The sequence below is a fragment of the Nothobranchius furzeri genome, chromosome 2 (assembly GCF_043380555.1).
Source record: "Nothobranchius furzeri strain GRZ-AD chromosome 2, NfurGRZ-RIMD1, whole genome shotgun sequence".
Classification (NCBI taxonomy): Eukaryota; Metazoa; Chordata; class Actinopteri; order Cyprinodontiformes; family Nothobranchiidae; genus Nothobranchius; species Nothobranchius furzeri.
The window spans coordinates 28,982,909-29,000,651 of NC_091742.1; the positions used below are offsets into that span (position 1 = coordinate 28,982,909).

Sequence of the window (17,743 nt, forward strand, 5' to 3'; positions counted from 1 at the left end):
AAAGCTCCTCAGTGTGAAGCATTAGCTGTCAAATCATGGTGAGTAAATAAATGCTGGTTTCATTATATAGCATGCAAGAGTAAGCATTCTGTATTCAGTTAAATAAAATAGGAGACTTGAGAATAAGAGGCCTTTAATACTTTAAATGATTGAGTCACAGAGTCAGTAGTCTTTAATGCATTGTGTAATTATGAAATCAGCAAAACTTGTGGATCTTAATTGATTATAAAATCTCAAATAACTATTATATCTTCTTGTGTGATTATCTGATCCTTAAGTGCTAGCAGGGGGTATAATCTAACACTACCCACAATGCACCTCGCCTGTTGTCTGTTCCCCGGTGGGCAGGGTCACTACATTATTGTAGTGACAGTGGAACAAGCAGTGGGCGAGGTGCATTGTGGGTAACCAGGTGCCCAGTTGCTTGTTCTTGTTCTATTTTGGTGTGTTTTGTTGAGGTTTTATTGTCATTGTGTTGGATGTTGTTAGTATTTTTTTCAGTGTTCCCAATGTGCTATTTTTGTTGGTATTAATTGTACACCATTATGGTCCCATTCCAAGAAATGGGACCATAATGTTGTTCGTTTAGAGGCATTGTATGCTGCTTGTTCTGAATCTAGTTGATGATGGGTACTGATGATACTACTAGTGTTCCTGGTTTTGGCTCGTCAACTGTTGCAATATCTTTTGCAAATCACAAAAATAGTAACTAAGAATGTTTAATATCTTTGGGCAAGTAACTTTAATTTGATTATTAATATGGAAATTGTAACAGATTAGTCGTTACTGGTCGTTCTCATTTTAGAGTAACACACTACTAAGTAACGCATTACTGGCATCAATGTAGGGGACTAGAGAAACACAGGTCATGACAAAAAGTGCTCATTCTTTAAAATGTTCTTTTCATTACTGTATAATGAATCTCCTAACGATTTAACTGGTTTTATTATTTCAGGATCTGGTAAATGAACAAGTTAAACAATTCACATCGAAAATAAGAGATGCTGTCAATAGCAAACACAGTGAAATTTCAAATTCATCCAATACAATTGCAGCTATTGTGAATATACTGAGTACCATTGCATCTGTTTCAATGGATGTAAATGAAGATGTCATGCAGGTATTTCAACCATTCAATGTTGTAGCCACAGATAAAGTATTTGCAATTATTTATAGTATTATAATATTAACATTTAAACAAATTTTCATTTACAGAATGTTCTAGAAACTGTTAGTGCCATCATTGGAGATGACGCCAAACAATCCTGGAATATGCTGAACTCAAATCAAACCAAAAATTCCAGCTCAGAGCTACTGGGGTCGATGGAGACCATTTCTGAAAAACTGAATGGGACATTTGACATAGCAACTCAAAATATCCAGCTCAACAGAACCATGTTCAGCAACTATTTGAATGAAGAACTGAACTCTACCGTTTCCATTAATTTAGAAGATACAGCCCTTAACGACGTCTTTATCACCACAATGGTTTTCTCTACCCTTTATAATGTGATGCCAACACGAAACTCCATGTTTAACTTCACCTATTTCAATACTACCGGCAATGAAACGGACAATGGAAATGCCATCAACGCAGCAGTGCTGCTTGTCAAATTAGATAAAACAAATGTTAACGTCAGTCTGAGCTACAAAAAGCGCAACACAAGCCTGTCACAGAGTCCTCACTGTGTATTCTGGAATTTTAGCCTCTTTGATAAACTTGGTGCTTGGGATAATGAGGGATGTGAGTTTGTGTCTGACATAAATGGCACAGTGACCTGCAACTGCAGCCATCTCACATCATTCTCAATTCTCATGTCAACTAGTATTCCTCAAGATAAGAGCCTTGCCTTGGATATAATCACTTATATTGGAGTTGGGATTTCTCTGGCCAGCTTAGTCATATGTCTCGTTATTGAAGGAATTGTGTGGAGAGCCCTAACCAAAAACAGTACTGCCTTTATGCGTCACGTTTCCATTGTTAACACTGCCCTGAGTCTGTTGATTGCTGACATTTGTTTTATTATTGGGGCTGCCATAGCAAAGAACCCTCTGGAAGACCTAAACCAGGACTATACAGTTCCAGTTGGACCATGCAGTGCAGCAACCTTTTTTATGCACTTTTTCTATCTCGCCATGTTTTTCTGGATGCTTGTGTCAGGCCTCCTGCTCCTTTACAGGACAGCCATGGTCTTCTCCCACATGTCCAAGTGGATCATGTTGGCAACTGGCTTCCTTCTGGGATACGGTTGCCCTCTGATCATAGCTGTGATTACAGTTGCTGTCACAGCACCTGGGGGTGGATACATCAGGAAAGATCAAGCTTGTTGGCTGAATTGGGTTGAGACAAAGGCTCTACTGGCCATGGTGATACCAGCCCTGGGAATAGTTGTGTTTAATATTTTGGTCATTCTCATAGTCTTGTATAAGATGCTGAGAAGAACAGGAAATGCCCAGGTAGATGAAAAACACACCCTTGTGGTCATAATAAGATGTGTGGCTATCCTGACTCCTTTATTTGGACTGACCTGGTCTTTGGGAATTGGAACCATGGTGTCACCAACAAATGATGGAATCCACATTGCATTTGCCTTCTTCAACTCATTACAGGTATTTAAAGAAACAATGCAGCAGTTTAACACTTACGTATACATGCTTTGTGTTGTTTTTATGACTATTCTTTTGTTTTTCTTCAGGGTTTCTTCATTTTAGTGTTTGGGACACTTTTTGATTCCAAGGTATGTTGACTCATGAAGACATGTTTATATTTATAAAAATCATTTCTGGTTAGATGTGTGCATTAAAGTAATGTTTTGCAAATATTTATACATTTTTGCTGGCCTTATTTTGGCTTGCTTGCATTGTAATTTGTTTCTCTTCCAGTTACTTTTGTTTATTTTGTGACTCTTGTAAACTGAGAGACAATGCCAATTTTTTGGAGTACTCTTTAGCATTGATATAAAATCACAGTAAGGTACATGATCAGTAGAAATAGCTAGTTTTTGGATTCAGACTGTCTGTGGCTTAAGTTACTAAATACAGCAAGTAAAAAAATCAACAGCTTTTAAATGTTTTAATGGTAATACTCAGTGAAGAATCGAAGTAAAAACAAATGTAAGTGTCTTACAGTTACTCTTATAGCCAAGTCCATGTATACACAAGTTTAAGTGCCTTACTGTGACACAATTTTAGTGCAACCTCGACAAAAAAATTACTTTCAATGAAAAAAAATGTTTTGGTTAAGTGTGTTTACAAGCTGCAGGCAGATGATTTTGCAGTAAAGAAACCCTAAAAACAAAAGCTTCTTTCCGCAGACAGCCGCAGGAATCCTTTTGTCAGTGAAATGTCTGTGGCTTGGTATTATATGATGCGTAAAAGCAAACTGTCATTCTCAACAGTGCTGTATGGGCTAAGAGCCTCACAGATGTACACGGAGATAGCATGTGTTATCATTAGAGCTTCAGTAGAATTAAAACTGAGCTTTGCCTGAAAAAAGTAACGCCGGGCTGTGCAGAAGTTTATAGAACTCAGAAAACATGTAAGGGAATTGCAGTACAGATGATTACATTGACATACTGTTGATTGATTCAGAAATAAGGCATTTTATTGTATTTACAGTACTTTTTTAGTTTGTATTAATTTTTTTATTAACCTAATTTTGTTTTTCTGTAGGTTCGTTCTCTAATCGCTGGGAAATTACATAGAACAAGCAGTGGCTCCAACCAAACAAGAGTTAGTAATCATTTGAAATTTGGAATTAAATCTACAGATATTAGTAATTAAAACAAAGGTTCATAAAATCAGACTGATGTAAATACCAACTCATAGTTGACATTTCAAACTTTCTACTTTAGAGCACAAGTGCCGGAACATCAACTTCTGGTGGAAGGAATTTCATGGGTCGATTCCGAAGAGGTAAGTTTTTTTTTTTACAGTGAAGAGTTTTCTCTGATTCAACTTCATACTTGTATCCTAATTAATGCTATTTATTTTTATTGCAGCTGTTTATCATGTTTCACAGAATGTGGGTTCAAGTAGCAGCAGCGGTTCACCAGAATCACCCAGCAGTGTCTGAATCACAGCAAACAGAATTAGCAGATGTAAACACTTTTTTCCAAGAGTAAAAGAGTTGAGTTTTTAGTAGAACAATGTTATTAAGGAGACCATGAAGTTGTATAGTGAGTTATTTGTTTATACTACTGGTGGCAGTGAGACTGTTTTTGTATCACTAATTCATTTATATGGTTTGAGTTTCAATGTGCAATCACAGTGGATCATAGGAAACACAATAAAAAATCAGTCAGCAATGTTAAATTGACAGTCGACTTTCAGTGACTTTAAGAGTAAGTATTACACCGTTGCGAGTAAAACGCCTCCCAGTCGGTGGCGGCTGGTGATTTGTTTATTTTGGGAAGGCACATTTCAACAACTGTTGTGCTGAAAAGAAATTGCCTGCAGAGATTTGCAAACCCTGTTGTGGGAAGGTGCATATAGTCAAGTCACATCTTCTTTATTCCAGACTCGTAGTCCAAATCACAGAAGTAGAAAAACATTGCACAGATAACATCAAATGGAATCAGCACAATATGACACACTAAAGCACAAGACACAAATAATCATGAAAAACAAAAACGAGAGACAATAATAACAGTAGTGTGAAAATAAAGCATAAATTATAGTAACTTCCTAATCTAAAAGGTAAAAAGGCTGTTAAACTAGTGTTTCCACATCTTTGACTGGTAGTGTGTTGCGCTGACAGAGGTACTGATCAGATTAAATCAATCACATTTTTAGAATTGTTCACCCTACAAATACATTTATGATACCATTTCTTACAACAGCTTGCAGGGTGCTGCTCACCCTCACATTTACAAAAGTCTCAATGTCCCTCTTACATCTAGGCGTTCTCAGTATCAAACACAGAGCACCATTATAGGCAACTTGCAGCCTAGCATACTACACCTCTTATAGTTAGTCCATAGGTGGGCCAAATACAGCGGTGTACAATAAGCCTTAAACATGGTTATTTTAAAAGTGAAGAATTAAGTAACAGTGACATATTGTGGTCAGATTTGGTTACTGTAATTGCAGTTTCTGTGGGTTGCTAGATAGTGGTATGAAACTAAAGTTTATGTTTTAACCCTTTAAGCACCAAAGAAGCAATATTGTGACAAGCATCATTGCTGACTTTAACGAGCCACAGCTATCAAATCAAATCAAACTTTATTTATAAAGCACTTTTCATGCACAGGATGCAACACAAAGTGCCTAACAGATTAAAATGACCCATATAACCCGCATTCCCTCCCTTTCCCACACTTAAAATAATTGTGAGTTTCACCCCCAATCCACAAACCATTCGCAGCCACACACACACACACACACACACACACAGACACATTAAAAGACCACAGTAAACACTAGGCTGAGCTCAGATTGGACAGGTAATGAAAGAAACGCCATCATGGGAGCCATCTGCCTTGACAGCAGCAGATCGACGGCAGCAGCCAAGACACCAATCCAGGGCGCCCTGGGAGGGAGGGTGGCAACCCCCACCACTACCTGGGTACTACCCTAGGAGCGCCCCAGCTGCCGCCACCGACCACCAGTCCCGAGGCAGAGGGCTCCACTGAGGAAACACTGGAAGGATTAAAATATGTGACATGTAAAATAACAAGAGCTATTATGGAAAATATGCAAAATGTATGATGTAAAATATCCAATAAAATGTGATTATACAAATAAAACAACATAAACGTCTAACGCAACAGTAATTAAAAATAAATTAAGAAGTAAAACAAGCAATGTAATAAATAGTAATCAGTTAAAAGCCAAACTAAAAAGGTGGGCCTTGAGCCTGATCTTGAAAACGTGAACGTTCTCTGCGACCCTGAGATCCTCCGGCAGCCCGATCCAGAGGCGAGGGCTGTAATAACTAAAAGACGCCTCGCTGTGAGTGTGTCCTGATTTTAGGAATGACAAAGAGACGGCTGCCAGAGGAGCGCAGGGACCGCGAGGGTTCATATGGGAAAAGCTGTAACGTCCAGCAATGGTCAGTTTTCACCTAAAAACTGACCTACATATCACCGGTCACCGGAAGACATAAGTTCCAGCTCAAAGGTGGATTTCACATTCTATCTTCCAACAAGCAACAAGGTTCTGCAAACCCTGTTGACACTTCAGGAGGAACATGATGTCAGCCTGTGTTGCCAAACAAGGCCTTCTTCTGATAACACTGTAGAATTCCTCATGCCTCTGAATAAAGGGACTATTTTCAGCTCATATGAGTTAATCAATCGTGAAATGGAATAAACACTACACTGTGTGTAGCTTCCTTGCTCTCTGTGTGCAGGAAAGGACAGCCGACGGGCGAAAGCAAGCTAATTGCTCCATCTTGCCACACTGTTGCTGTCCCCAATTCCAAGGGAGAGTATGGTTGACTCTGTCAAACTTCTTCAAAAAGGCCAATAAGACTCTAAAGAAGGTCGTGTACTTCCACTGTGCCAAAACGAAAGAGCTGTTCTGCATATCATGGAAATGCTGTAAAGCTGGGACGAGCAGGCTGGAACCACCCAGATGTTGGAGTAGACCACAGGATCTGCAGTTTCAGTGTGTTTCAAGAGCCACAGTTCAGAAAGCACACTAACACGAAGACCCAATCATCTGCGACACAACTCGCCCCGGTCCAGTTTCAAATCAGCAGGATCTCCACAGGTAACACAGCACCCATTTCTCTATGGGTTCGCAGCACCAGATTTAAACCTCGCAAAAAACCCAATGGATTTAGATACTGTCTCCACCAAAATAGCTGACCACCAGTCCGATTCGTGCCCAAATGGGGGTGACCTCCTGCCCGCTCACACCGGCGTCTCTGATTTCGGATCATGTTTGTTCTGTCGTGAGTGTATGCATGCATGGACATGTCAACAAATCTCACACAGGCTTTGTGAATTTTGGCTGTGGTCTGCTGTGGTTCCAATATTCAAGTGTTTTCAGAACATAACAGTTGGAAGTGGACTTCTTCACTACCTGATGGGTCGATCCAAATTCAATCAATTCTCTATTGGATAATTTTTAATAGTTTTGATAAGTTTTGAGATTTATTCAGGATAACTGCCTTCAGCCAGTTATCCTGTTACTAACTTACATTTAGGGACTACTAACTCTCTGATTTACATTTTAGTATTGATTTACATTTCTATATTTTTATAGTGCTTTCCAGGGTGATTACGTTTGAGCTTTAGGGATTGACTTGGTTAATTGCCTTAAAGGGCTACAAGCCATTTTGCCCTTCATTCTTATAAAGCCTTTAATTAGTGCAGGTGGTTTTTCCCAAATCAGTTAGGGTTTGATTTCTTTGATTTGTTGTTCTATGCATCACTTTTCACATGACACGTAGAGAGGGTGCAGTTCATTTCTTTGCGTAGATAATTCACAAAATGCTGTCACATAGTACAGAGGTACTCACAGGACAGGTTTATGATTATTTGATTTCTCTTAAATGTTCTTTTTAAGTAATCATATGTTACTCTTAGGGCTGTGCAGTGGTTAGAGCTGTTGCCTTGCAGTAAGAAGGTCCTGGGTTCGCTTCCCGGCCTGGGAGCTTTCTGCATGGAGTCAGCATGTTCTCCCTGTGCATGCGTGGTTTCTCTCCAGGTACTCTGGCTTCCTCCCACAGTCCAAAAACATGACTGTTAGGTTAAATGGTCTGTCTAAATTGTCCTTAGGTGTGAGTGTGTGTGTGCATGATTGTTTGTCCTGTGTGTCTCTGTGTTGCCCTGCGATGGACTGGCTCCCTCGAACCGGCCATTTGCGTCAGCAGGGCAAAAACTAATCAAAGCAGGCATCTAACATATATTAAAATGTATATAGCAATTTAGAAATAAATGCATGTAAATATTAAGTGCAGAGAGCCTGCATAGCTGCAGTGTGTACACTTGTGCACACTGTACATTGTTCCAGCATAATGTAGCTCACATTGTTCTCAAGTTTCAGGCCACACCCTTTTGTATAGGAAGATTCAACCATTGCTAAATAATAATAATAATAATATTTTACAAATTTGTTACAATAATATATCTGTCAATATAGTGTTTTAACTTTTATACATTAGTGACAAACACGGACATATCTCCACCAAAGAAAATCCTCTGATCATATCAAACTAGGACACAGAGAAATGACTGAACCTGCTGAGTTTCTGCCAACACAGCAGTTGCCCCTGGCAGTATTTCAGGAAATGTTTTTTTCTTTTGTCTAATAATGGTTCACTAGTCCCTACTCACACTCTCAAAACTATTATTCATCACAACGCTTCAACACACAGGATACAATTACAGCAGGAGAGAGTACTGGTAAGAAAGCTTTCTTTACTCCTTTTTATATAGTTAATAGAGTTGGTGTTGTAATGAAGCCAGTTGTGTTCACCCTCACCCAGCTATTTGGTTTTATTTAGAAAACACTAAACTTTGAATTAAAGCATCATTCCTAAAGAATCAGCAGATTATGTTTGTGCTTTTGTTATTTATTACGATAAGGATTTTCGTGGAGAGACTAAATCTGAATGTACTTTTTATTATTGTGGTGTCGGTCTACATAACTCATTCATGGTTCATTGGAAACAGTGTTTGTGTGAGAGTAGAGTAACAGATTGTTTTAAACAGAAGATTAACAGAGTCAACATAGCCTCCACACATGTGGGCTTGACTTGGACTTGAGCCATTAATTTCATGACTTTAGACTTGACTTGAATAAACGTTCATATACTTGGACTTGAATTGGACTTGTAGACCAGTGACTTGGACTTTGGCTTGACTTGAACAGGTTTACTTGAAAATACTTGATATTTGTTCCCACATTTAGTCTAATTTTAAGATCTACTATTTCCAAATTGCCCACTTTTAAGTCATTCGCGCATCCAGTACCAACACTAGAACTCCCAGGATTCAAACTCCCACGAGCAATCACTTTCATGCTGGCACTCCAGCCAGTGGAATGCAAGGCTGGCAATGAAATATAGAAACCACTTCAGTGAGCTATAAGTTAACTCATTATGGATTTGTAGACCCAATAACATGGTGTAAAATTATTTATATATATATTTTTTATCAAAAGATGGATATGTTTGTGAAAGCTTAAAAAAATAACATAAAAGGTGTAACTTGGGGAAAACAACAGTTTTAATCAGAAGTTCAAAGTTACTTTGGTTATATTATTACTGAAGAGGCGTGACGTTCTGGGGTTTGCTTGTGAACACCCCTTAACATGGCATGTCCCGGCTGGCCAAGAAATCATAATGTGAGAATATTAAAACAGCTCCCTAGACGGTGAGTCAGTTCTAGAGAAAGCTACGGACAGGCCATCCGGAGCCAATCTCTTTAACCCAAAGCTTTCGACAAGCTAAAAGCTGCCAACAGCTGACACAGCTAAACAGTTCCTTCAGCTATTCGGAAACAGCTGTTCTAGATGCAAACTATTTCATCTATCTGTCGTGATCCGGGAGACGATTCGGGACCGACCTGGTTGTACTGCGGTCTTTTGTACAACTTCGCTGTCGGTCTAACATTCGGTCATTTGCATCACGTAATAATAACTTCTTTAGCATAGACATTTTTAAGGCATCTATATTGACAAAAAATATGACACCATGCATTTACTTTATGTGGATAAGTTCTTGACAAAATTAGCAACTAACCACTACTCGGGACAACTTGACTCCATTGGATTCAAGGCTGGTGTGAAAACAGTTTGCACTTCCGTCCTGACTGTGGAGCCTCCACTGGAAGCAGCCTGACAGTGAAGGTCTACAGCCAGGTGACTCAAGATTTGTACACAATTCCTGGAAACTGAAATCATCCCAGTTCTTGCATCACCATACTCACCCGACACTGAGCATGTTTGGGATGCTCTGGATCGGTGCACACGACAGCGTGTTCCAATTCCTGCCAATATTCAGCAGCTTCACACAGCTATAAGGAGAGTGGACCAACATTCCACAGGCCACAGTCAACAAGCTGATCAACTCTATGCCACAGAGATGCGTTGAACTGCATGAGGCCAGTCTTCTTATTTATGGCCATTTATCCAATCTATGTAGAAGGAGCTAAAGCAGTGGTAAGTTATTTATATAATGATACAAAAAATATAAAAAAGCAGTGCCTCCTGTTGTAAAATATAAAGCTTCACTGTTAACGAACACCACAACAGTGAGGTGTTAAAACAGTATTTATACCAATGCTTTATATCAATGGTAATAAAGACCAGACAAAAAGTGAATTGTTTCTGTGTATTCATACAGTCTGAATAGAATTTTCTAATTTAGATTTTTCCGTCTCGTCTTTGTCTTACTTTCTTGAAAGGAATGGACAATTCAAGGAATATTGTGACCATCTTTGTCCTTGTAGTCACTCTACTTCTATTGGAGACAGGAAAAATGGGGGACTGCGCTAGTCCAAATGAACTGGTATGAGTACTTTTTGTATTTACCTTCCTGAAAAGAAATATGGGATGACAAGATCAACGATTTGTACTTTATTTTGTATTATTAATAAATATTTGTGCATTTATTTTATCTTAGGTACACCATAAAGTAGATTGGCTTTCACACATGCGAGGGAAAAGAAATGGTGAGTTTCATTAATATTAGGCCAAATATTTTTTTAAACGTATTCATCAAACTTACAACTAAAGGACAACGTAAAACACTTACAGATCTGTGGGTAAATATAAAGTTAGCCACCCGGAATATTGTGTATTTTTTTATTTTTGTCAAATTAGTCTTGCATACATTTCTATAATGAAAGAACAAAAACATACAAGAGTTATCAAGTTTTTACCATGACATTCTCACAAGGTCAGCATTTTAGCATTCAGCCATGAACGTGTTTTAGATGTGTTCATGTTTTTATGTACAAAACTGCTGATGAAAAGGTTTTAAGTAATGTTTTCCTTGTGCTAATTTCCACATTGTAGTGTTTTCAGCGGAAGAGATATCCACAGTTGACATTTTACTTAATGCATCTAATGTAGAATCATTGGAGCAAATTCAGTCAACCCTGCATGCTACAAGTTTTCCTGTTCATCTGGACGACACAGAGATCCTCAACATTACTATCACAACAGGTGGGTGACAATCCTGTGCTGTTTTAAAAAACTTCACAAAGATAAATGAACATTCTAACCACCCTACAGTGTGTTTGTCAGCTGACGATGGTATCCAGTGTAAATGTGAGGGGCAGTACGCGTGGCCACACAGCACCTGTATTGCTTATGGAGCTTGTGATTCTTTATCCAGTGGAATCTGTAAATGCATCAGAGGAATTCCAACTGATAACTCTACCTGCCAGCCAGTATCAGGTAAGAGTCAGAAAGTCGTTATGTCAACAATAAAACTCTGGAGACTTATATTGTCTCTTATTTTAATCACCGTACAGAGCTGCATGTTCAAACCGAATACGAAGTAGAGTTGCAGTTAAATCTGACAGATATCACCACACTGAACTTCCTAAAGGCCTTTCTGAACAGTGCTGGCTTATATCTTTCTGTGAGTCCCACAGTGAATGTGACACAAATTGATCTCACCACAGGTAAGAAAAGAATTATGATTTTCTTTTATTAGACTTTCTCTGGGTAAGAAGACTGTGGGAGATGACAGAGAGAACATTAAAATAAAGTGATGTTCGAGGGGTATAAATTGTGCATCCCGCAGAAGAAGTGTAGCAGGAGAAGTTGTGTTGTGTGTCAGTGCACCTGCATTAGCTGACCGGTATGTATGTGCAGCCTGTGTGTGTGTGTGTTCTTGTTGCAGTTGAAGGAAAAAAAAACAGATGTACAAAAAAAAGGTACACCTTCTGTATCTTAGCAGAATGAAAAAACTCCAGAAGGTAATGTTTAGTCGCCTCACAGCTGCGATCCAATCGAGCCAACGAGAGATACTTGGTCTCGTGGTTACATCTCCAAGCAGGAAAACGGTGAAAAATTAGCCAGCCACCTTTAACCCTGTCTATCAGACTTCCAGCGCTTTTGAGTGTTTTTACTGTTTTTTGAAGAGTCACAGATTATTGTGCTCTTTGATCATGCAAACACCAAAAACTACCAAACCAAAGAGTAGGTTCACTTCTTACAACAGGAAGAATCTGTCACGAGGCTGAACTAAAAGGACCCGTAAGGACACCAAACACAGAAAAGCACCTTTAAAAGTCTTTATTTGATGCAGAGTTACCAGAGGTGGGCGAGGCTGGAGACAGAGTCGGAGACAGGCGAAGGTCGTGGTGGCGGGCAGAGTACAAGGCAGGGGTCAGGAGCAAAAGCGAGGTCCGGAGGCAGAGATCAGGCAGGGTGGATGGCTAGAAGATTTACTTGCAAATGTGTTCAATAATCTGGCAGGGAACTGGTGGCTGACTGGTGAATATATAGCAGGGGAAGCAGGTGTGAGTGATGAGCTGCGGAGTCAGGAGCAGGTGAAGTGGATGAAGCTGATTGTGGTTGCCAGGGAAACAGGGCTTGTCAGGAGCTTGCTGAGGGAACAAGGTGTGCTGCATAAAGGCTGAGGCAGAGGAGGGTGAAGGGTTGGGAGTCATAATAGAATCAGCATGTTTCTAGCCTTTTCCGTTCTTTCACAATCCGTTGTGCGAGCAGCAGAAGCTTTTTCCGGTTAGCATCTCGCTTTTTTCATAGCAGCTTCCCAAAACTATCTCCTAATTCATGGATTTTCTGCTTCCTGATCACGTGAGGTGTGACACACATGGGTGAAGATCAGCTTTAGAGCCGTGATGTTTACTCTCACTGTGCCGGGGCTCGTTCCCAGACCTACCACGTCCAATGGCTGCGACCGGTTGGATTTAAAAAGGACAAATTTAGTTTCCAATGGCAGTAAATTAGTTAATAATGTTGGAAATTTAAGATTAAGTTAGATTTGTTAAACATTAACACTTATTTTTGAGTTCTTTTTGATCAAATCAAATAATTTCTACCACGTAATAAAGAAAATGTGTGCAATCACACATTTATTGAAAAACTTCCAAAGAAATTACTTACTGTAATTTTGTTACTGCATCAACGCTGTTAGTAGACATATTTTGTCTGACCAAAAATTTAACAAAATTTTCCTTCAGTTTGCTCTCCATTCAACGGCAATTACCAGTGCAGATGTGAGGACCAGTATCATTGGACATATGACCAATGTCGAATGTACGGATCGTGCGACAGTATTACTTATGACACATGTGGATGCATCAATGCCATTCCTCCTGATGGACAGTTCTGCCGGTCTGTGGCTGACGACAGTAAGTTCATTTGTAGAAATACTGAAGTGTGATACTGTGAAAATACTTGCCATAAATTATTTTTAATGAAACTAACCAGTGAAGACAGCAGATTTTGGTTCTGTAACCAAAGGTTCTGTAATTTTCAAAGTGGAAGTTAAAGCTGCTTTACTGAATCTGTAAAACAAGCTAGTGTTTTAAACACAGACACTGAACGTCCACCCCTCCTGTTAGCTATGTGAGTGTGCGTGCGTGCCTGCACGCTCCACACAACTTAACTGTTCCATCGGTCATTCACAACAATGTCATTTGCTATGTTTTCTGTCTTTTCATTTTGGGGTGCTCATTTTTTCCACCGAGCTTGACTCGGTTCCTGAGCTCCGTGCTCTCTTTTGTGTTTGGGTCACGCTGAGAATGGTTGAAAGGTTGCTGATGCACTCCTCCAAGCCTCCTTTGCCACCTGTCCTCATGGCGCCACAGTCACTAAGGGGGGCATGATCACGCAAGCTCATGACTCTCCCTCTGCCGGACACAAAGGTGTCAAGGCCACGTTCGGTGCCCTGAACCAGGTTGCTTACTGGCCGGGGATGCGTCGCAACGTCTCAGATCACGTCCAGCGTTGTTTGGTTTGTTGTCAGTTTCAGCCATCCAACCCCACACACAGAGCTCCCCTACATAAAAAGGGACCGTCCACACTGTGGTTGGACTTGCAATTCGATTGGGTGGGGCCTCTGACCAGGTCCAGCAGGGGTAAAAAATACATCTTGACCGTGACCTGTGACCATGTGGGTTGAATGTCTACCAGCACCTAATGACATGGCACAAACAACAGCTATTCTCTTGATGAATCACATCTTCGCCCGGTTCGGTCTTCCCACTCGGGTTGACTCGGACAGGGGTACTCACTTCACCTCTGAAGTGATGGCACATCTTTGGAAACTGTTGGGTGTGAAGGCCAATTTCCACATTAGCCATCGCCCCCAGTCTTCTGGCCAGGTCGAAAGGATGAACCGGACGGTTGTCAGCATGTTGAGGAAGTACATGTCCTCTAATCACCAAGACTGGGATGTGAAGCTTCCGTTGGTCCTCGTGGCCATATGGGCCACCCCTCATGAGTCTACTGGTGTCTCCTCGTTTGAAATGATGATGGGTAGACAAATGACCCTGCCACTTCACCTGCTGTACCAGCCAGTTCAGTCCGAGGCCGACCAGGCTTACACGAGCAAACAATATTTGCAGGACCTGAAGAACCATCTGCCTGCAGCATTCTCGTTTGCACAGACAAATCTGGAGAAATCTGCTGAGGGCAGGAAGGCTTATTATGATCAGAAGGCCTCACATTCTGAACTCAACGTAGGTGATGAGGCCTGGTTCTAGATTTTCGCTCCTAAAACTGGTAACACCAAGAACACCTCTGGGAAGCTGGCCAAAAAACTTTTGCCAAAGTGGTCAGGCCCATACCTGATAACTGATAAGCTCTCTCCAGTCATGTATCAGATCAAGATTACCCAAACAAACAAGGAGCCCGTCTACAAATGGGTCCACAGGGACCAAATCAAACCGCACAAGGGTTCCACTAATTTGGTCAATGCGACCACCAACAACTTACCGACTTCGAAAGGGGGGTGATTTTGCACCTCGTTGGTTCAATGGTTCTCTATCTAGAGTTACACAAGTTTGTCTACATTTGTGTGTGTGCATGGTTGTCTTTCCTATTTATACATGACGTGCAGACTTGGGTGATTTGAGATGAACATGCTGTGGGTTCCTAAAGTCAGGTAATCAGTTAGTTAACAGTAGATGGGTTTAGTCCACATATTACTGTTATCCCCAAAAAAAATTTTTATTATTATTTTCACTAATCTTAATTCCTTGTGGGTACATTCACATGTAGGTTGATTACTAACTTGACTGATTTACATTTTTAGTGCTCTTTGACACTCATAACTATCTTTTTGTAGAATTTTACTACAGTGATTACGTTTTTGAAACTTTATGATTATCTTTGTTAATTTACCATTATGGGCTACAACCATTTTTGCCCTTCATTTTGATAAAATTTTTGCTTGTTAAAGTGATTCCATTTCTTTCCCATACACGCAGTATAGGGTTTTATTAATTTTATTCTTTTTGCAACACTTTTTCCAGTACACGTAGTGTAGTGCATCCATTTCTTCACTTAAAGGCTATTGACATAATTGCTACACATAGTACATGCAGGTACTCACAGTGCTAGGTTTTTTTTTCTTTATTGATTTACATTAGACACCATTTTGTTGTGTCTACATTGAAGTACCCTGTGTTGTGCTCTCTCTCCTCTTCTGAGTTTCACTGATGATACTCGATTGCTGGGGTGGACCTATGACTCGTCATCGGATTCTGCTCCTCCTGATTGGTGTTCCGGCTTGTAGGCCCTGGACGTCCGTGGATTCCGGCATGGCTGCTGGGATACTTCGCTCGTTGGAACCTGACCTACCTGCTGCTCTTTCCTGCACTGGATCACGATAAGTGCAATTACAAAGATCAATATACTATTTTGGGAGTATTCCCTACCCGTGGATTATAAAGTTTTGCTCCTGCTTCAAATTATTACTTCCACGGGGATATCTTGATAATCTGCTGACTTGTGTGCTTCCCAAGGGAGTATGCAAGACTGTTCTTCGGAGTGGGGTTTGTACCTCACCACTTTTGGCCTCTTTCTGGGGAACTGCACCTTCCCCTATCATCGGAGTCCCTTTAGGACTCTAGTTTATTTAACGCCAGGCGGTCTCTGTACAGACCACCATACCATTGAAAGGGGGGGATATGTAACGGAATGAAATGAATGAAATGGTTTTCCACCTAAAAGTCATTTCTCCCCTCTCCTCAGCAAGAACTAATCTGCATGAGATATTGTTTAAGATCTCATGCATCTGCTTCTAAACTGTTTCCTTTCCAGCCCAAGAGAAGAATGAAGAAAAAGGACTTTTTAATAAATCAAAGATCTCTATTTTTAATAAGCTAATCAAACAAAGTGTTAGTCAATAATAAAAATGTGAACCTATTTGTGAAATGAAAATATTAATTACTTGATATTATAATCCTACAGAACATAAGTAATATAACTTTAAATGTTTCTACTAGAGACTGGATTACACAAAAGTTTGACACATGACACATTGCTTTTACTGATCCAATCAGAATCTTCCAGATCTGATGGAGGCGTGGTTTTGGCGGTGCTTGGTAAATCTGTCTTCTTTTGATTCGACTGTAAATCAAAACATCCAAATTATAAAACTATACCCACATCATCTTAAACTCCAGTTCAAAGCTTTCTAGAGAAGTTGGAGTGGTCAGTCCGTAACTTTCCTCTTCAGCCGAAAGAACCAATGACAAGCTGGATAAAATCTGTTGCTGTTCCACCTGCTGCAACGGTTCCTTTCAGAATAATGTTTTAACAAAAAAGCCCTTGACTGCTTTCAATTGGTCCAAAACTCTGCAGTGAAGCTTCTAACTGGAGCAAACAGAAGCACTCACATCACTCTTATTCTGATGTCTCTGCACCGATTACCCATTACCTCTATAGTTCGTTTTACAATACTGGCTATAACTTTCAATGCTGTACATGGTCAAGTTCCTCCCTATATTACTGAATTGTTAAAGTCTTATGCTCCAACCTGATCCCTCAGGTCCACCCACCAGAATCTTCTAAAAGTTCCAAAGACCAGATATAAAAGTCGAAGTGATCGCTCCTTCCAGACTGTTGCACCCCAACTCTCGAATACCCCTGAGACCAGTAAAACTAATGCTGGGGACACACCGGCCGCCGAAGCGCCGCGAAATTGGGACTGCCTTCATTCGGCGCCCTTGTTATCCTATTCTATAGACCACATGGGCCGCCGAAGCGCTCCAGCCCGCGCTGTGCAGCGATCGTTTCGGCGTCTGCTCTATTTTTTTCGTGAACCGCGTCAATTCTGGCAGGAAGTCAAACCTAGACATAAGAGGCAGGCCGGTGAATTTAACAAAATAAAGCATTTTAAAATACAATTCCGTGATAGTCAGATGTGTTCGTAAACAGACACTGCATAAAAACCACACACACACACACAGCGAGCTTGTGTGTGTGTGGCCACGTGAAGGGGGTGTGGTTTTGGGTGTCTTTCAACCGGAGCAAACAGAACAGAGAGGCAGAAAGTCGTAGGCCAGCTATTAACAACTGGTTCACACCATAGGTTCACACACAAGTGGACAAACACACACACAAACAGCAAGGGGGAGGGTGGTGTCGAGGAAAAGAGCAGAGAAAAGGTGGAGAGGAAATGGAGGACACCAAGTGGTTAAAAGAAAAACTACGAGGCGCGCCTCGACCGGAGCGGAGAAACAGGCATCTGGTCTGAACTGAAGAGCAGCGAGCAGCGGCCGAATTTCGTGAGCGCTTTGCCTCCCGGCGCTTCGGCTGCCGGTGTGTCCCCGGCCTAAGGCTGAAAGGAAAACGTTATCTC

The 17,743-nt window shown here is 40.6% G+C and overlaps 1 protein-coding gene across 1 annotated transcript in view; it reads left to right on the forward strand.

The window, feature by feature from the left end:
- LOC107393470 (adhesion G protein-coupled receptor F5) overlaps positions 1 to 4,314 on the forward strand; it is a 30,564-nt gene extending 26,250 nt beyond the window's left edge. Inside the window, exons 12-17 of the mRNA XM_070541910.1 lie at positions 956 to 1,120; positions 1,216 to 2,610; positions 2,697 to 2,738; positions 3,673 to 3,732; positions 3,855 to 3,915; positions 4,002 to 4,314. Coding sequence (XP_070398011.1) covers positions 956 to 1,120; positions 1,216 to 2,610; positions 2,697 to 2,738; positions 3,673 to 3,732; positions 3,855 to 3,915; positions 4,002 to 4,075 — 1,797 coding nt within the window. The 3' untranslated portion in view covers positions 4,076 to 4,314. The remainder of the gene's footprint in view (positions 1 to 955; positions 1,121 to 1,215; positions 2,611 to 2,696; positions 2,739 to 3,672; positions 3,733 to 3,854; positions 3,916 to 4,001) is intronic.
- The last annotated feature ends 13,429 nt before the right edge of the window (positions 4,315 to 17,743 follow it).